The sequence below is a fragment of the Nicotiana attenuata genome, unplaced genomic scaffold, assembly GCF_001879085.1.
Source record: "Nicotiana attenuata strain UT unplaced genomic scaffold, NIATTr2, whole genome shotgun sequence".
Classification (NCBI taxonomy): domain Eukaryota; kingdom Viridiplantae; phylum Streptophyta; class Magnoliopsida; order Solanales; family Solanaceae; genus Nicotiana; species Nicotiana attenuata.
This window is the reverse complement of record NW_017672589.1, coordinates 11,247-32,710: the sequence shown is the minus strand read 5'-3', so window position 1 is coordinate 32,710 and position 21,464 is coordinate 11,247. Positions and strand designations below refer to the sequence as shown.

Here is a 21,464-nt window from a genome sequence, read left to right as displayed (position 1 = left end):
ATGATCTCGTCTTACCCAGTACGAACTGTTCGGGCAATAAGCCACTCCAGACATAATTATAAGTCGTATATGATGCCCCAATGTGCTCATAGGCTACCAATTCGAACGCAATACAAAAGAAAACGAGCTCTGGAAGGAATTACCAAATCCTACGCACTAATACAGACTTTCCTTGGAAAACAGGTAGCAAGGCATACAAAGATAGCGTATAGAAAACTATACTCCATTTCACACTGTTGCGGCGTGCAACCCGATCCGGATAACATACCCATGGCGGCGTGCCACCCGATCCACACATAGATCTCGCATAAGGAGATACACGTCGAGCCAAATCTGCTCATTATACAAGATACCGAATATCGGTCATGAGCATGCTAAGTGCATAATATCATCCCTGAGGGGATATTTAGCGTTATAAACTACAAAACTCAAGCACAACTGAGGTGCGATATACAGTCTGAATTTCAAGAGCCAAGTTGCTCAAGTAACATCATTCCTACGCGGATTCTCAACACATAAGCAATTTCTCGAGTCATTTCATAAATCACACGGCGTAATGCAACACTACGCGAGATATCTGGCAATGAAGCATCAACCTAACTACTCCTCCATGAGGACCGCGTTACAAAAATGCACACATCTGGCCTGATATAGATCCATTATTCACATTAAGTCCATCCACCGACTTCAAGCCGATTCTGCTCACAATGAACCAGTTTGACAACCTTTCAAGGGTCCATAATAACTCCCTTTTTCACATAACACACAAGAACAACCATCACAATCGGGGTAATCCTTCCCAGTTCACAACCCAATATGCCAAGTGCCCTCCAGGCATGAATTCCTCAATTTAACGACACCATCACAACCTTGATACTTGGTTTACATCTTTAATCAGTCAAGTGACTACATGCCACACTTATATAATCTTCCAGTGGGACACACTCCCACAACCTACCGCAATAATATTTGGGGCGTACCTCCAAAACACCAGTCGCACTAACGCTGAAGAGCGATCAAGAATCATTAGCCAGGACGCAAAGCCCTTTTTACAAAACACCGATCTTAGGTGACGCTGAAGACAATACCAATTTACCTTAACAATCGAAACTTCTTTCCTGCTCATCCGAGCTCATGACATCTTTGTCAAAATTTTCCCTTCACTCGTGCCATTCCCGGCCCAATCTCCACGACCAGAGCTGATTCACCAGCATGCATCAAATCAGAACTAACATAGTACATAACCACCAATCCGCTAACCAATAGCAAGCTCCCCAACTTGGCTCGAAGCCATATATCACAACACACTATACTCATAACGCATATGCTCCATTGCTGTCGTAATACCATAGTGAGATTGAACTCGCTCTTTCATAAGCTTGTGGAAACTCAAATCATCTGGAATTTTAACTCTTCTGCATTTTCTTGCATTCACTCACATAACAGTTAAGCCTACCCTCTAGGCGACCAAATTTTCACTAAGTCCCAAATTTTATTTTATTTTTCAAAAAAATTTCGGCAGAGTTTCCCTTGTAATTGGGCCTATCCACCTGCCAGAGAGTCACTGAAACCATCCTAGCAACACGGCCACAACTTGACAAGCATCACAATGTATATCAACATAAATCTCAATACTACATGTATTATATTATCAAAATTGATACATGGGCATGGGTTGCACCTATTCGAATCATAACACATAGAAGATACCTTTCGATCCTCCATTATTGGGATATTCAACCGAGTAAGAACATATTCTCTCCTTAATGTTTTCGACCTTCACGGTGTGCTCCTCGACATAGATTTCGTCATAATACATTTACAGAAGCGATCTTAGCTCCCAGACTTATCTAACTAGTATAACAAATGGTTTCCCCTCATAAGACAATTACCCATTAGCTTTACCTTTAGTTCATGTTTTTGTATACCTTCCACTGTCATACACACTACACAGTACCAACATACTCATTACGTAGCTATCCAACAGCCATTCCCACAATTTGGGACAATACTGAACATATAAGTTCATAACTCCAGCTCACAAAATCAGCACCTTGGTGCTCAAGCCATAAGCAAAGGTCCGGCCTCATGTCCTCCAGACTGGCCCAACATCAACTCACGGAGATTACATCTCGCCCCCCCTCGATCGGGGAAGCACAAACCATCAAGGCGCATATACTACTAAGCGCTCATGTGCGCATACTAACGTGTGGAAGGAATTTCAAGAGGTATATCTTAAGCTGAATCAAGTACGCACGAGAAGAATTCCAAGAAAGTGAAGTTTTCCTAAAGGTTCTGCAGCCTCTCGTGGAGAAATACAGGCGTCCCCGTATCGTTCCACGAGACTTTACTAAACCGGCTCATGACTCATGAGGCCTAGTAACCTAGGCTCTGATACCAACTTGTCACGACCCCAAACCTGATCGTGATGGCGCCCAACACTAATGCTAGGCAAGCCCGACCATTTACTCTCTCAACCCGAGCACAAAGCTCAAAACCAATTAATCAGATACTTAAAATCAAATATTAATACTCATAGTTGAAATACTCAATTAAAACAATACGAAATACTGACATAAACTGTAACTCCCAAAGACCCGGGGGTCATGAGTCTAGAGCTTCTAACTAATACAGAGTCAAGAATCCTCAAAATAAGTATGTTCTAAAGTATGGAAATAATAAAGGAATAAGGGAGGAGTCGGGTGCTGCGGACGTCATAGCAGCTACCTCGACCACTCCTGGAACTCTGGAAACCAGCGGCTAGCTCAACTAAGCTCCCGAAGTACCTGAATCTTCACACAAGGTGCAGGGAGTAGTGGGTGAGTACTACCAACTCAGTGAGTAATAAGCATATAAAATGTCTGAAGATAAGAAATCCACGAAATGCCACAAAGTAAAGCTAAAACTAACAGTCCAACACCTAACTACGAACCAACAGCAAAACAACTTCAAATATATCAGTCAAGTATAATGTAAGGATGCAATGCAATTCACATGACCGCTACGGCGCGTAGCCCGATCCATTTAACGTCGACGGCGCTCACTGGGGGTGTGTACAGACTCCGGAGGGGCTCCTTCAGCCCAAGTGCAATATAATCATACCATTCGCTGCGGCGTGCAGCCCGATCCGTACTCAGTCCACAATATGCATATGAGTCACGTAACAGATTCAATTGATTTCCCAATTTCCAATTTATTAAGAAGAATATACTTTAGATATTTTACTTCAGGAAAATTGACTTAGCATTTCATAACAGTGATTAAACACAGGACTGAGATCAATGATTATACAAAGCATGCTATCACAATGACATTCATCCTCTAAGGATGCTACAGATCGGCACAAGGCCCCAAACACGGCAATAAGCCCAGATATATTCAATACAGGGTGCGTATCAGTCACCAATATAGAAACATTCTTGTTCGGGATGGACCAAGTCACAATCCCCAGTCATAACCAATCCCGCACCTGCCATGGGGTGCGAGTCACGCCCTACAATAGCGTCACAATGTGATAAACCGGGGTTTCAAACCCTCAGGCCATCATCTATACAAACTACTCACCTCTAACCGGCCGTAAACTGGTCCGCAATGCCTTTTCCTTTCGTATCGACCTCCTCGCGCGTCGAATCTAGTCAAAATCACAACGAATACATAAATATGGGTTAAAGAAACATAACCCAATCAAAAATACTCGAAAAGTACTAAAATTCACGAAGTTGGTAAAACCCGAGCCCCGGGCCCACTTCTCGAAAAATTCCGAAAATACCACCAACGGATTCCTCGTCTCGCCACGAGTCCATACATATAATGTTTACCGAAAACGGAGCTCAAATGGCCTTTCAAATCCTAAAAATTCGTTTTCAAAAACCAAGCCCTAGTTCTTCACAATTTCTACCCACTTTCATGAATTTGAGTGTTGATTCTTCCAAAAAATGGTGTTTTCTAGTCAAGAGACTTACCTCAAATCAATACCCGTTGAAAACCCTCTTCAAATCGCTCAAAAAGCTCTCTTGGCGGAGTAAAAATGGTGGAAAAATAATGGGTTTCGCGACTGAAATAAACCTTAAAACTATTCTGTCCGCCCAGTCTTTCCTCTATGCGATTGCAACACTGCTAATGCGATCGCATATCACAATCTCAAACCTCCCAAAAATCCCTTCTACGCGATCGCAGAACACCCCTTGCGATCGCAGAGCACTCCTTTCCTCTTCTACGCGATCGCACACCTAGCCACGCGACCCCACTGACCAAACTCCCAGACCTATGCGATTGCAGAGCCCTTTACGCGATCGCATAGTGCAAAAATATGAGCTCCCTCCAATTCTTCTATGCGATCGCAGCCCTATACTCGCGATTGCGAAGAGCTAATTTGCTCTGCAAATTTCTGCTGCATTTTTCAACATCAAAAATCCCCGTTAGCCATCCGAAATCACCCCGAGGCCCTCGGGACCTCAACCAAAAGCACCAACATACTCCAAAACATCATACAAACTTGTTTCAATCACCAAAATACGTCAAACAACACAAAAATCATCAAATTACCACGGATTCAAGCCTAAGTTAAACTAAAACTTCCGAAACTTGCATTTGATCTAAAACCCGACCTAAACACCTCGGAATGATCTGAAACTTTGCACGCATATCCAAAATCACCTAACGGAGCTGCTGCAACTCTCAGAATTCCATTCCGACCCTCGGATCAAAATCTCACTTACCATCCGGAATTCGCCAAAATTCAACCTTAGCCAATTCAAGCCTAACTCTACACCTGACCTCCAAATTGAATTCCGACATTACTCCTAAGTAACAAATCATCCCCCGAAGCTACCCGACCACCGGAACTCACATCCGAGCCCTCTAACTACATAGTCAACTTCTGGTTGACTTTTTCCAAAGCAAGCTTCCTTCAGAAAGGCTAAGTGCCATATTTCCAACTAGAACCAATCCAATTCTACCCGATTAACTCAATTACTGATATTAAATCATGGAGGGACATAATATGGGGAAACGGGACGGTAACTCACGTGACGACGAGCCGGGTCGTCACACTCGTATATTAGAGGCTCAGACTGTGACACCGGATGCTTTGGGTTGTGTAGTAGTATCTCCACTTGGATTTTCCGCATGTTTGAACTTTATTTCAGATATTCAGTATTATGACTTAGTAATTTACCTGTGTTAAATAAATTCATGAGTTGTATAAATGGTCAAGGTTATTGAATTGGTCGGGCTTGCCTAGCCATGTGTTGGGCGCCATCACGACCGGGGTTGGGGTCGTGACAGAGCATAGGTTTAGAAACCATAAATTCGTAATAAAATAAAGAGAAATCTCTTACTCAAGGTCTAGAAAATGGCCTGAGACAGGCTAACAAGCAGGATTTCAACCTAGAACTGCTTGGGTTCTTTGAGATCTTCTCAAAGATCCAAGGAATCAAAAAGCCATGGCGTGTAGAAAGCCAGGGCTGGTCGGAGAAGCCGTGGAAGCCTCATAAGGTGGAGGTTTATGCCGGTGACGGCGCTTAGAATTAGGGTTAGGTCGAGAGTGTTTGAGAGAAGACGGAGATGATGACGGCGGGTGATGGAGAGAATGAGAGGGTTTGGGAGGGGGTTAGGTCTAGGTTTAATTAAGGAAAGGGGGTTGTGGACCGTTGATCTGAATGATCAACGCTCAGGATTGAATGGGGGTCTTGGGTCGGGCAGATGCGTATTTGGGCTTAAGGGAATTGGGCCAATTTTAGAGGGGTTTTTGGGCTGGTTTAAAAAGGTTAGATCTGAAATAAAGGGCTATTTATTAAATACCCGAGCAATTTATAAAAAATATTTTATTAAACAATAAACAGATTATAAAAAATAATTTTCATGCATAGAAATGTTTTAAAACAATTACTACATATTTAGAAAATACAATGAGCTATTTTCTGATAAAATAATGTGATAATGTATACATGGGCTATAATTGCAAAGCCATTGCAATTGTAACCAAGGAGTGTAAATCTGGCCATTTGTGAAATAATTTGAACTTAATATGACTATAAATGGCAATATTAAATCATGAAATGCTATAAAGTCATTTGTGATGCAATTTTGTAATTATTTATATAAATAAAATACTAGGATAAATTAATTTAAAAAATGTAGAATTTATGGAAAAATATCAATCGATGTTAACGCATATTTTTAAAGGTAAATATGCAAAAATTATAGGAAAAAATTGGGTATCAACAGCTATCACATACTGTAAACTAAATGGCTAAGGAGACTCAAAACATAGTAATCCAACAGAGCGTTCAAATGTGGAAGCACTAAAATTTAGTTGTACTCCCTCCGTTCACTTTTACTTGTCTATTATACTAAAAATACATTTTCACTCTTACTTGTCAATTTTAGCAAATCAAAAGAAAGACAATTGTTTTTCTTGTTTTACCCTTATCATTAATTACTCATTGCCGAAATTATTTCCAACGCTTTTTAAAATACTAGTATCATTATTAAGGGTTATATGGTAAAATACATACTATAATTATTCTTATTTCTTAAGGGGCGTGAAAAATCAAAGATGGACAAGTAAAAGTGAACGAAAGGAGCATTAAACTCACTATAAGTTTTTAAAATTACATTTAATTCTTCAGAAATAAAATAAATTTTAAACATTAACAGTAACTTGGGCCAAATCCACTTGAAATAAACCAAGTTGACTGATTGAAAATATGACATTGTATAACCGCTTTCAAAATAATATATATATATATATATATATATATATATATATATATATATATATATATATATGTTTTATATAAAAAATANAATGTCCAAATTGTGGTTTCTTTAGCTTTCTGGAAACTAGACACGAAGGGCTACAACTTTTGTTTTTGAATCATCTCAAAATTCCTTGTATATCAAAAGATATAGGCTTCCGAATTTGAACCAGTGAACCTGTGCGGACCGCACAAAATCGAGTGCGGCCGCACAGCCCCCAGTGCAGACAACACAAAAACCAGTGCGGACCGCACTGGCAGGTTCAGAGATTTGCACTTCTCTGAACCTCCAATAGCCATGCTTTAAGCCTAAGACACCCCGGAACCTACCCGAAACTCACCCGAGCCCTCGGGACTCCAAACCAAATGTGCATACTAACTCAAAAACATCATATGGACCTACTCGTGCTATCACATCATCAAAATAACATGTAAAATCATGAATTAAACCAAAATAACAACCACATACTTACTATATTCAAAGGCAACCATCCACCCTATGGCAAAGATTATCCAAATCATTCTCCCACTGGTAGATTTTCTAATGGAAAATTAGTGCCAGATATATTAGCTCTCTTATTAAAACTCAAGAAAAATGGTGTTCCTCCANAAACAAAGAGATAGGAATTGTGTAGTTTTGGTAACAAATGCAATTCCTAGCTATATATATATATATATATATATATATATATATGTATTCGTGTAGTCATTAGCACCCAAGACTCCATACTAGGAATATTACAAAAAAGATAAACTTCAACATCTAATCTTCTTAGCTTATTCTTTACCCCAAATGGCAACAATAGGTGCTTTCTTCTTCATTTTCTTTACACTTTTGTTCTCAAATATCATAACTAGCCAACCAATACCAAAATTCACATCAATTCTTGTATTTGGAGACTCAACAGTGGATACTGGAAATAACAACCACATACTTACTATATTCAAAGGCAACCATCCACCCTATGGCAAAGATTATCCAAATCATTCTCCCACTGGTAGATTTTCTAATGGAAAATTAGTGCCAGATATATTAGCTCTCTTATTAAAACTCAAGAAAAATGGTGTTCCTCCATATATGCAGCCAGATTTACCAGCAAATGAATTGCTTACTGGAATTTGCTTTGCATCAGCTGGTTCAGGATATGATGAGTTAACTACTACTATTTCTGGTGCAATTCCAATGAGAAAACAGTTAGATTATTTCAAGGAGTATTTGAAGAAAATTAAAGAAGTTGTAGGAGAGTGGGAAGCTGAAAGAATAGTGAATGGTGCTTTGGTTATTGTTAGTGCTGGGACTAATGACTTTATTTTTAACTTTTATGATTTACCCAAAAGAAGGCTTCAATTCAGCTTGAGTAAGTACCAAGATTTTCTCCTAGACAAGCTGCAAAATTTTGTGAAGGTAATTAGTGTTACTCTATTGCTGAATTTTGTCACCTAACTCATCTAGAATTTTAACATTTTTATTTATTTAGTTGTATCTTTTAACACGCCTCGAGCTAGCTGGATTCTTCCCATGGTCAAATACCACTAAAAAACTGGAATTAGCTACGAACTTCATCGTTAAATCACTCGTAGCTAAGAGAATTTTTTGATAATATATGTCGTGTCGCAATCTGATCAACGAAGGGCTTTTCCATTTAGCTATAGAATTTGTCCGTTCTTAATTTCTGTTTTTTAGAAGTGCGCATAAAAATTCTTTTTTATAATAGGCGATGGTGAGACTTAAACTCAAAAAAACTATTTTTGACACAATATTAAATTGTGTGTCTAACTTATGGAAAAACTTAAACTGATAGAGGACTTTTTTATTGACTTAATTATTTCTTCTTAACATACATCTCTATGAGGGTCTATCGGAAACAGTCTCTTTGCCTTATTGGGGCAGGGGTAAGATTTGCATACACATTACCCTTCCCAGACCCCACTTTGTAGGATATATTTTATTGGGTAGTTATTGTTGTTGTTGTTGTATACATCCCTATCTTTCATCACTCTTTACTATGCATATCCGTGAGCTCTTAGCCTTTTCTGCTGTCACTCATGAAGTCCATGTTGTTTCTTTGGATATGTCAATGGATAAAAAAGGACTTTAGTGACACCAATATTATTAGTTTTGTCATATAGTCAGATTTTCTTGAGTTCGAAGGTCTATCTGAAATAGTCTTTTTATCTTTATAAGATAAGGGTAGAGTCTGCGTACATATTATTTTACCTAAACCCCGCTTGTGAAAATATACTAGGTATATTATTATTGTTACTGTTGGTATTATTTTTAATTATTCTAATGTGCGATAGTATATGATTTTCTTCAGGAACTATATGATCTTGGATGCCGTAGTATTATAGTAAATGGACTGCCACCAATTGGTTGCCTTCCAATTCAAATGACAGCAAAGTCTCCACTTCTTAGAACTTGCATAAAAAAAGAGAATTTTGATGCTCAACTTTATAATCAAAAGCTTGAGCATTTGTTACTTCAATTGCAAGCACATCTTCCTGGAAGCAAAATCTTATACGTAGACAGCTATTCTCGTGTATCAGACCTTATCAACAATCCACAAGAATATGGTAATTTTTCAATGAAGTTTAGGCATGCAAGACCATTTTGTTTCAGTTTATGTTATGTTTATTTTATATATATGACACACTTAACTTTTTAGTTTGTCCAAAGACATTTTCAAAAAATGAAAAGCTCACATATGATAATATATACTCCCTCCATTCACTTTTATTTATCATGTTTTGCTTTTCGAGAGTCAAACTGCATAAACTTTGACCAATTTAAGATGCATGTATATTTTCATCATATTGATATATGAGACGAATTACAAATTATAGTACTTTTCGTATAGTTCCGAATATCTAAATTTAATTTGAAAATACTAAAAAAAAAATAATTTAATTTAGTTTCAAAGATTAGTCAAGTTGATTCCCAAAAAGTGAAATGTGACAAGTAAAAGTGAATTGAAAGAGTATTTGTTATTAGTCCAATAGGCCGGGGATGTGACCTATATTAGCCCTCCATTGTACCCTTTCATAATTGTTCCAGTCAATCATACTACAATATGTTATTATTTCTTATACTTTGGTACAAATAATCTATTTCTTGTTCTTAAAATTGGAACAGGATTTGAGGAAATAAAAAGAGGGTGTTGTGGAAGTGGATTACTAGAAGCAGGACCCTTGTGTACAAGACTATCTCCACTGTGTTCAGATCCTTCTCAATACATATTCTTTGATAGCATTCATCCAACTGAATCAACATACTACAAGATTACTGACTACTTACTGAAGGACCTTCTCCAAAAATTCTCAAGCATTAACAGCCCTTGAATTTTCTACAAGCTATTTGTTAAATTATAGTTTGAGTTATTTTATTCAGCTATTTCTTCATTTGTTGCAATAAATAAATAAGTAGACAGATATGCCTTGAAATCCTTCTCCCAAAGTACTCTAAGCATTAGAAAACCTTGATTTTCTTTTACAAACAACTTTTGAAACTGTTGAAGTAATTAAGTTAGCATTCAACAAATGATTAATTGTAGGTGTATATTTTCCAGCTGGTTGACACCTAAACTCTTCCTTGCACATTTAACTTGCTCAATCAATATTCTCAATCACTTGGCTTCATTGGATGCACTACTAGAAATCCGCCAAAAACCGACCAAAGTTGGTCGGTTGTGGCCAATTACCGACCAAAACACGACCATTTACGTATGGACGGTATTTTGACGGTCGGAAAAGAATACCGACCAAAGTTGGACGAAATTACTGACCAACGTTGGTCGGTCAACTAGATTCAAAAAAAAAATGCAAAAAAAACCGACCAAAGTTTGTCGGTATTTTAATTATGAATCAAAAGATTCACCATCTGAAAATCGAACCGGGGTGTGTACTGTGGCAGGATACTACTCTACCACTAGACCATTGGTGCATTTTGTTTTAAGATTGTCTTTTTTATTTATTTATACTCTTTAATTGTATTTTCGCACGAAAATAACCGACCAAAGTTGATCGATTTTATTAAAAAAATAAAATTACCGACCAAAGTTGGTCGTTTTTTTAAAATGACCGGCCGAATTAACCGACTCATTTTGGTCGGTTTTTTTAATATTAATTTTTATTTATTTTAATTGAAAAACCGACCAAAGTTGGTCGGTTTCTTGAAAAATAAATTTCGCCGGACTCAAAAATAGTTTCCCGCATTTTGCGCCAAAGAAACCGACCAAAGTTGGTTGGTTTCGTAAAAAAAAAATTAAAAAAATAAAATATTTTGAAAAACCGACCAACTTTGGTCGGCTTTTTGGCCGGTTTTTTGACCGACCAAAGTTGGTCTATTTTTCTTGGTCGATTTTTGCCGAATTTCTAGTTGATGAGAGATGGTAATTCCTACTCTAATTAATTATGCGACACAACAAATATACACACTATATTTACCATTCGTAACTATATTTGAATTTTATAGCAAATCCACCTGCAGTACTAAAATAAAAGATCAATTGTATTGAACTGAAACAAGAGAGCAACAAGCTCTCGTAGCTCTGGTTGGAGCACGGGGAGAAATTCAAAAATAGCCAGATTTACCACTGGTCGTTGAAAAATAGCCAAGTTTCAAAAGTCATCGAAATTTAGCCACTTTAAATCTGAGCGAAAACACTGTTCAAAATCCGAAAAAATACGCCCGCAAATTTTACGGGAGTTCCAGCATAAGTATGCTGGAACTCCCGCAAATTTTACGGGAGTTCCAGCAAGTATAATTGTCCAGTATAATACACTGGAGTTTGGAGCACTGGTGCTCCAGTCTCCCGCAAATTTTACAGGAGTTAACAAAGTATACCGATCCAGCATAATATGCTGGAGTTCGTACACACATGCACCAGAACTCCCGTATATTATACTGGATCGGTCCCTGTTGCAGCAAAATACTGGCTATTTTTCATTGACTTGATAAACGCCGGCTATTTTTTATTGACCAGTGTGAAAACTGGCTATACCATGATATTTTCTTAGTCTACGAAGGCTCTGAGTTCGACTCTCAACTATACATTCTATAGGTTGTATCATTTGCACACACCTCCTGTATCTCGCCTTGTTTATATTCGTTGAGCGAATAAATACACTTGATACAAGTTGCATGTATTCATTGAACAGCCGGTAAGAATTGAACACTAGCTACTAAGGCTCTAAACCATAGTGTTTTATGATAACAGCTCTGCTTTATGAATTTAATATTAATTGAAGCCGTGATCACGCATAATTTTAGGGGAAGGCGATAAGACAGCTCATCTTTTGATAGAAAAAATTGTCACGCATAATCAAAGATTCTTTATCAGCCGCCATATACTTTCGTTCCATATTTAGTTAAATAATCACTTTAGTCCGTTCAGATAGAGAGAAAAGAATAGCATAATTTCAGTCCCTTGAGCCACTGACTTAATTTGCTTCACGCTCACTCCTTTACTTGTTAAGCCAACTCTCTATATCACTCTCATAATTCAGTCGCAGTCCTTAGTTAGCTTTTCAAAAAGTCCATTGAGATCACTCTGACAAAGACAACATGGTTTGGAAAAATAAAAGATTTTAGTATCTAAAACGACCAAGTGATAAGCTTTACATGGACAGACGTCTTGGCTTAAGACGGAGGGAGAAAATATTACGTATCAAAATTATGATTCTTCGCAAATTAAATATGGCTAACTCTTCTTTGTTAATTTCATCCATATACTTACAAAGAAAGTAGTACTCCAAAAAGTGGCATGGTTGATTTAATTAGAAGTCATTACTTTCAGAAATATAAGTAGAATATGGTATATATTAAGTTATGCGTAATGACCATAAAACGAAATCCTTTCAATTACACGCAGGACATATATTAAGTACGAGATTGGGCCTACATCAATATCCCAAATAAGTAAATTAAATCTCTATTAAGTAACCATTCAGAGTTCCATAGCTTCACATCAGTTGAAGCAAAGTTTACTCGAGTACTGTTTGATTCAAAAGATATTGGAACCTTATTGAACAAATCAATCAAAGAAAATGAAGGGGTAAATCTTAGTTAAACATAATAAATTCCAGATTAGTGAAATAGTCAGGAAGATTGAGATAAAAGACGAAGCAGAAGTAACGAATCTTATCGAAACTTTCCATGGTGGCTCCCATTAATCAATGGGTGAAACCTTTTTACATACATTCTTGGAGAATATTTCATTCTTTCTTTTGCTATGTAGATTACAGAAGAGAGAAAGGTAGAAAAAGAGAACTCCGCCAAAAAGCCCCCCCTTACACAATGGTTTACCCCCTTTATATATAGTTAAGGAATCCTTGACTTGTACTTGATTTGACGCTCACCATCTGCCTTGGTCGTCCCCGAGACGTTGCTTCTTCCGACTACGACGGGCATCGTGAGCACAAGATATGGAATAACCATGTTGTCCTTTGCTATCTCGCCGCTTGGACGGGACATCAATCAACTTGACGTAGCGATCAGATTTTGACCAATACAGTTAGTCCCTCCGTCTGTCGGGGTCGTCCCTGGTCGGGCCTGGCGGACGGATTATCATTGCTACAAACCTGAGAAATCTGACTACCTGCCTTTAGGTTAAGATCCTTAGGTTCAAGTGAGGTGACGGTGCTCTTTCGATGTTCTTAGACCGTTACGGCTGTTTCGGAATTGAAACGTCGTTTGAGTTGAAACGTTGTTAGTGATTGCCGCCCTTATGACACATTTTCCTAGGGAATCGAAATGTTTCATGCCCTATCGGATTCGATTGGCGACTCTTGGGTTTCGTGCTTGGGGGACTTATGTCTCTTATAAATAGAAAGAACACATCACTCGGTTGACACACTCGTTTGCCCTTTGCCTGAAAGGATTTTGCGAATATACTTTCTTCTTGAGATTTCAGGTTCTACTTGCCCCCAATTAACCGAAAACTCTCATCCTTCTTTTCTCTTTGTCTTTTTACTCTACCAAATTGACACAATGGCTGGCGATTCTTCTCGCGCTGACCTCCCTGCCACAATTCCGGCACCGGGGAATGATGCTCCGGCAACCGGAGGAATTGAAGTGGTAGAGGATGAGGAGGTCCCGTCAGTAGTCGAGATCTTGACTCGTCCTATGAAGCATGGAGCGACTTCTGTAGTCCCGGCGGGGAGGAGCCGGAACCTATCCCCTCTGTCATAAAGGAGGAGGAAATCACAGAATTGAAAACCAGGTGGGGGATTCCCCGCTATATTGAAATGCGGGCGGCGGTAGGGGACGACATAGTCCATTTTGACCGCCCTGGGTATTGCGTGTTCTACGCCTACCCCTTTCTTACTGGATACACACTTCCTCTTCCTCTCCTGGTGGCAGATTTCTGCCTTTTTTACGAGGTGTGCCTCGCTCAACTTTCACCGTACCTGTATAAGTTGTTCCTTATGCTGCTCAAGTTCGCGGAGCTCGTCGGTCGTGAGATCATTTTGGAGCACATGCTCAATATCTTCGCCCCCAGCTTATTCGCGGCACGATAATTCACATGCGCCACCGGGGGTCGAAGAGTTTGGTGGTAAAGATGGACGACAGGGCTAACCGTCGTTTCTACGAGAATTATTTCTATGTGCGGACTGAGCACCTTGTGGCAGATCCAACGGGATTTCCTAAGAAGTGGAACTTTGCGCGTAAGTTTCTATCTTCTTAGTCGGAGAGATGCCCGACCGCTTTCTGTTTAAATACTAAACCCTGTTATTTTTCTGCAGCTGCAAAAATGTCCCCTCCCCCTGTCGATGGTATCCGCGAATGGGTGAGTGCCCTACTTCCTGATACGGCGGGGGTTCGCACATGGTCGGCTTTTTACGAAAAATATGGACGCAAGCCCCTTACAGGTGAGATATCGTTTCTAAATGCTATTTCTCCTCTCTCTTTACTTGGTTTCTTATATGTTGTCTGTCGATGTCAGGGAGAGTGCGGAGAGCGAGGGCTCCTCCATTAGCCTTCCGTCAGCCTGCATCATCTGCTCGCCTTGCAACAGCATCTACTTCTCGGTCTTCATCGAGGGCTACTTCAGTTGAATCTGCGACCGTGGTTATTCCTACGGAGGTCGCTCCTCAGATTGAGGTTCTGACTTGTGCCGCTCGTCTGACGGGTGAATCCCCTCGTGCTGAGGAAGAGGAGGGGTCGTCCAAGAGGCGGCGAGTGGAGTTCAGGACAACTCCCCCGACTGTGATACTTCTGGAAGAAGATTCTCCCTCGACGGGATCTGGGGCGGGGGTTAGAACTACTCCACCTGTGGAAATGGAGTCTGCCGTTGTAGCTGCCTCGTCGACAGAGCTTCCTGCCGCCGTCGCTGATCAGCAACCTGCCATGGTGGGGGGGATCAGATTTCAGGGGCCGCCGCTGTGGCTTCAGACGGGCCTTCATCTTCCACACATGGTCGTGTTCTTTCCTCGGCCGCTGAGAGGGGAAAGGGCGTCCTGGTCGATGACTACGAATCTGAGTCGGACCTCGATCCTGATGATGTCAGGATGTTTGAAGAGGGTCTTACCCACTCGCTGGTCCATGCGGGGGATCCGTCTCGTATTCTTGAGATCTCATCAGATATTAATCTCTTGGGGGACGCGGAGGATCTGGTGTCGCAGTTTGACATTTTGTGCTCTGCTGTTGAGAATGCGGCCCTTCGGAACGTCCCCGACATTGATTTGATGTATGAAGTGGACGCTATGGGCTTGAGAGTACGTTACCTTTTTTCTTTCGTATTTCTTTCGTTTTTTCCTAGTGATATGGTTTTAACTCGTCTTTTCATTTTTTAGACGTACATGGTGGAAATAGAGAGTATTCGCCGGGCCGATACTCAGGCTATGATTTTCTTGAAGATGTTGGAGAAATATCGGCGCTATCGCAACAAGTGCCGCGAGATGCACGAGCGGCTGAAGGCGAACCCTGGTGATCGGTGTCTTAGCGAGGAGTTGGAAAAAAGGGACCAAGAGTTTATGCAGGCTATTCGCAGTAAAAGTGCCCTCGATGAGCAACTTCGTGCGAAGGATGAAGAGCTCGAGCTGGGCAAAGGAGTTGCTGCGGAGTGTGAATATCTCCAGGAGAAGCTGAGGTCGATGCAATCCGAGATGGATCAGAACCTCATCAAGGTCGAGGCGATGAGTGCGGAGTGGGTAGGAAAATTGGTCGAGATTGAGAGAAAGGTGGCCGGGTTGGAATGCATTGAGAGTGACTGGTCTTCGGCTTCGGCAAGGGCGGCGGCTTTGGAGAATACTATCTGCATCCTCCACTCTGAGCAGGAATCGGAAAGGGTGACGGCCACGCTAAGGGAGGCGAGCTTGAAGAACGCATCAGCGAGATTGACCGGGAAGCATCGATCTTGGGAGATTAGGTCTCTGCTCTGGAGGCCGAAAATGAGCAACTGTTGGCTCAACTTGAGTCTTTCTCTGCCGGCATTCCTCGCCACTTGCACGAGCTTTGGGTCCACGCTGAAACCCAGCGGGATATATATAAGAGTTTGTGGGAGGTGGGGAATGTTACCGAGGATGCATATGAAGGAGCGCGGGCGAAGGCTCGAGAGTCTCGTGTTAATTGTGGGTATGACTCCGCGACGCCGGAAACTGATGAGGGCATAGATGGCGAGGGACGACTCCCTGAAGATGATGGTGAAGAGGGCGGCGGTGATGACACCGAGTGAAGGAGTTGCTGTTTTTATCTGTTTTCTGTCTTTTTACTCCCCCCCCCCCCTTTTTTTTGTCGTTATTCTTCCCCCTTTTCAGACTGTTGGTCCGAGCCGTGTGTAATCTGCGACAGATTGCGCAGTGACTTTGTATAAAGAGGAATTTCACTGTATATGCTTTGTACCTTTATTTTTGTTTTTGTTTTTCATGACTTCGGTGCGAAGTAGATTCCTGTATGGCGGATTTCATTGACGGGGTGGTGCTCTCGAGTGTGTTGAGACATTATCCCGTCGTAGTCCGAATGGTGCCGGACTTTTCCTCTCCTTTTTTCTTTTTCTAGAACGATCTTAGTTGTAGGGGTGTTACTTCTAGGCTCACATCGAGGCGTTACCTCGTTATGAGTCCCAGTCTTTCTTTCCCTTCCCATTTTCGTCGAAATATTAACCCGTCGTTATCCGATCGAGGTCGGACTCTTCTTTTTGGCAAAGGCCCTTGACATTTAAAGGCGTTATTTCAAACTTTCATTGAAATATTAACCCGACGTTGTCCGATCGAGGTCAGACTCTTCTCTTTGGCGAAGGCCCTTAGCCTTTAAAGGTGTTATTTCGAACTTTCATCGAAATATTAACCCGACGTTGTCCGATCGAGGTCGGACTCTTCTTTTTGGCGAAGGCCCTTGGCCTTTAAAGGTGTTATTTCAAACTTTCGTCGAAATATTAACCCGACGTTTTCCGATCGAGGTCGGACTCTTCTTTTTGGCGAAGGCCCTTGGCCTTTAAAGGTGTTATTTCAAAATTTCGTCGAAATATCAACCCGACGTTGTCCGATCGAGGTCGGACTCTTCTTTTTGGCGAAGGCCCTTGGTCTTTAAAGGCGTTATTTCGAACTTTCGTCGACATATTAACCCAACGTTCTCCGATCGAGGTTGGACTCTTCTTCGGACTCTTCTTTTTGGCGAAGGCCCTTGGCCTTTAAAGGTGTTATTTCGAACTTTCGTCGAAATATTAACCCGACGTTGTCCGATCGAGGTCGGACTCTTCTTCGGACTCTTCTTTTTGGCGAAGGCCCTTGGCCTTTAAAAGGTGTTATTTCGAACTTTCGTCGAAATATTAACCTGACGTTGTCCGATCGAGGCCGGACTCTTTTTTTTGGCGAAGTCCCTTGGCCTTTAAAGTTGTTATTTCGAACTTTCGTCAAAATATTAACCCGACGTTGTCCGATCAAGATCGGACTCTTCTTTTTGGCGAAGGCCCTTGGCCTTTAAAGGTGTTATTTCGAACTTTCGTCGAAATATTAACCCGACGTTGTCCGATCGAGGTCGGACTCTTCTTTTTGGCGAAGGCCCTTGGCATTGAAAGGTGTTATTCGAACTTTCGTCAAAATATTAACCCGTCGTGTTCCCAGTTTTTGGAGAATCGGGTATCCTTTTGGGGAGTCCCTGTTCCGCTCGACCCCTGTGCTTCCTGGGCGAGTCCTAGTTCGCTTAATTTTGTTTGTGTTGGAGAGTGATGTCGGAGAGTATGAAACGTTGTTGTTTTGCTCACGTTCGTTTCGTGTGTACATTGGATTTTCTTTGTCTAAAATTTTATTGCTTTCCGGTCCGGAGATGTCGTTGGCGAGCGATATTTCGGTTGCTTTGTAGCAGCTTCCCACTTTTCCGGTTGAAATGTTTCTTTGCTCGCTCGCCTGTGTGGCATTTGTGTTCCTGTTTGAGCAAATAGTAGAAGATGATTCAACATGATATTCTCCTTACCCGGATCCGACGAACTAGTGAAATAGGGTGGATTTATAACGCTGCTCGTTTTGCCCGGCATTTCCATGGTTGATGGGGCGATGATTTTTGAATTAGATGACTGTATTCAGCTCTCTTTCCCCTTCTGTGTTGCTTTTGCCCTGCGTGGGTTGGGTTTTGCCTTAGCGCTCTTTTTGGTGGGTAATCGTGTTTCCGGTTTTTGATCTGGAAGAGACTAGGAAATTTCACTAAGAAATCCCCACAGACGGCGCCAAATTGTTTGATTCAAAAGATATTGGAACCTTATTGAACAAATCAATCAAAGAAAATGAAGGGGTAAATCTTAGTTAAACATAGTAAATTCCAGATCAGTGAACTAGTCAGGAAGATTGAGATAAAAGACGAAGCAGAAGTAACGAATCTTATTGAAACTTTCCATAGTGGCTCCCATTAATCAATGGGTGAAACTATACATTCTTGGAGAATGTTTCATTCTTTCTTTCGCTATGTAGATTACAGAAGAGTGAAAGGTAGAAAAAGAGAACTCCGCCAAAAAGCCCCTGTCACACCTCCTTTTTTACATATCTACCCCGAAGGATAATGTATAAGGGAGTTTTTCCATTTAAAGTGACATTATTCGAAATGGGATTATTTATTTATTATTAGAGTCGCCACTTGGGATAGGATTGGCTTTTGGTGTCCCAAGTCACCGGTTTAACTTAAATCCCAGATCGAGGAAAATTTCGACTTCCCATTTGGAGTCTGCGAACCAGAAATTCTGAATAAGGAATTCTGTTGACCCGAGGGAAGGTGTTAGGCACCCCCGGATCCCGTGGTTCTAGCACGGCGCTTAAATTATTATAATTGGCTAAAAATCTGATTTTAATACATATTTTCACTTATGTGCTTTTTAACCGTAAACCGCTTTTATTATTATTTTAACGAAATTGCAACGTCGTGAAAACGTGTCTCGAACCGCGTCACATAAATGCACCCGTGGTTGTTGACACATTTCGACTTCGTTGAGATTTGGATTTGAGTCACATAAACGTGCACCCGAGTTTAGGAAGGTAATGTTATTAAAATACGCGCCTAAAGCGACTAGCGCGTTGTTATCTTTGGGGAAAACCGTAAAATTCGCTAAACGGTCCATCCCGAAATCTAAGTATTTCAAACTTTTATTGAGGGCCCCGCAATTTGCATTCTTATTTAGCGAGGCTCATCTCATTTATTATTTAAAGGCCAATCCTAAAGTAAACTATGGAAAAAGAAATCCTAATCAATTTAAACTTGAAGTGGCCATCACACTGGTTTCCAAAATCAACTACAATTCCCAACTGTTTCTGATGTTTTAGTTTAAACAGAAGTAAACACTAAACTAAACCTGCACTAACTATACGAAGATTATAGCGTAGATGATCACGAGTTAGAACAATCCTAAAGCAGTCCAGGTGAATACATATGAAAGCATACTGAGATTCTACGCTATACTAACAGCGCAAGTTAAACCAAATTGCTAGCTATAGAACTCTCATGCTTCCAAGAGTACAACTAATTAGATTAACAATTCTCAGCTAAAACAGTCAAATAGTTCTATACAGTTCCAAATAAACATGAATATCTAATTTGAATATTAAAAGCTACAACAACTCTCAACAAATTCAAGTGAACAAATAGCACTTCTTCATCATTGACTTTCCAAATCGTTCATACATTTGAACAAAATTTCCACATCATTAGAGACAAGGAGAGTGTACCTGGAATTCAAAATTAAGAAGGAAGAAGAGAGATCAGCGGCAATAACAACTAAGGTCGAGCAGTTAGCCCAGGAGTGAATTCAGTAACTCAGCAGAAGTTTGAAATCAAATGACTCCAGAAACTTAACCACAAGCAAATCAAATAGGCTCAAATGCACTTGAGGTTGCACCCAAGCATTCCAGAAACACTCCAGCAATCAGAAAACAACTAACCAACAGCTCGACTAACCACAATCTGACTTGGAAACCTAAATGTCTTCGAAATTGAACTAAAATGCTTCTGAAACTTCACTGGAGTAAACCTCAACCAAAAACCAACTGAAGCAGACCCAAATTCACTCGAACAAATCACCAAATACCTCTAGATGCTTTTAAAACTCGAACTTAGAACAGAAATAAAGAAGTTCAAAAATAGGAATTCGAAAATGATCTAAAGAGGCAATGAAACAGTAAGTTTTTTTTATTTTTCTGTTTTTTGTTGTTTTTTTTGGATTTTGAATGTTTGAATTTCAAGTTCAGATCTGAATATCAGAGAAGAGCTTTTTGGGGGGAATTTGATGGCTAAAACTTTGGGAAATTTTCAGAGGGTCTCCAAACTTGTGATTCAAGGCACTATTCATGCCTTTTTATAGGTCAAATGAGGGGCAGCTCTCAAATTTTCTTTTTTCCCTATTAGTCCCTATTTATTTTCAGATTGGCCATCTACTTATTAACTTGTTCCTCAAGTTACTATCCTAAACTTCTAAAATTGTGACTAAAGTCCTATTTTAGAAGACTCTAGAGCATTCTAGTTTCAGCCACTTGTAAAATTTCCATTCGAACTCCCTATTTTGCCCTCACTATTTCCCTTGGATTACCCATTTAACGCTAACTGACCCAGTTAACTGACCCCAAACCCACGGACTAACTTAAAGTTTGCTGACTTTATTCAGCTATACACCAGCCTAATTGAACTAATCCGAACATGCTAATTGAAAACAAAACACTGATTTAGAAACAAAATCATGCATCAAAGGAATTTAACTCAATTACTTAACTAATCAACACAGTTACTAATTATTAATTACTGAACGGCTACTAATCAAATTTGCAACCAAATGACCACATTGTTATCAGAAGGAAAACAGCTACATCAAAACTGAATCAAATCCAAACTAAACTAACAAACCAATTACTTGAACTAATTAACTATCATTTGAACATTTAAACTAACAGACGTAAAACGAAGCATACATTAGAATTGACCCAAATTAAAATCAGAAAATAGCACAGAAGAACTAGACTCAAATTGACTAAAACGACTAATTAATTAAGAAGAAACACTAAGAAACCTAAGGAAAACTCACTGGCCATTTTTCAAGATTCAACTATTTGACCGATTCCAATGGGGTTTGAGTGTTATGACCATGAATTCTTCATGAGGGAAGCCCGGGGCCTTAGGGGTTTGATAGAGGAGGTTATGGTGGTCCTATGGTGTAAACTTGGTGGAGTTTGGGGAAGGTGACGTTTTGGCCGGAAAATCTTTAATCCAAGATTCGACACATTTTAAGTAAAGTT

At 40.2% G+C, this 21,464-nt stretch overlaps 1 protein-coding gene across 1 annotated transcript; it reads left to right on the top strand.

Annotated features, from left to right (window-relative positions):
• Nucleotides 1-7,476: 7,476 nt before the first annotated feature.
• Nucleotides 7,477-10,202, top strand: LOC109213770 (GDSL esterase/lipase At2g24560-like). The gene is made up of 3 exons (XM_019377598.1): nucleotides 7,477-8,166; nucleotides 9,080-9,335; nucleotides 9,895-10,202. The coding sequence occupies exons 1-3, from the start codon at nucleotides 7,555-7,557 to the stop codon at nucleotides 10,098-10,100; spliced, it is 1,074 nt and encodes a 357-aa protein (XP_019233143.1). The 5' UTR covers nucleotides 7,477-7,554; the 3' UTR covers nucleotides 10,101-10,202.
• Nucleotides 10,203-21,464: the final 11,262 nt, after the last annotated feature.

Excerpts from the sequence above, each read along its gene's own strand:
- LOC109213770 (XM_019377598.1), top strand. The coding sequence starts at position 7,555 with ATGGCAACAATAGGTGCTTTCTTCTTCATTTTCTTTACACTTTTGTTC. Across the intron at positions 8,167-9,079 it reads AGCTGCAAAATTTTGTGAAG|GAACTATATGATCTTGGATG; the intron begins GTAATTAGTGTT and ends GATTTTCTTCAG. Across the intron at positions 9,336-9,894 it reads CAACAATCCACAAGAATATG|GATTTGAGGAAATAAAAAGA; the intron begins GTAATTTTTCAA and ends AAATTGGAACAG.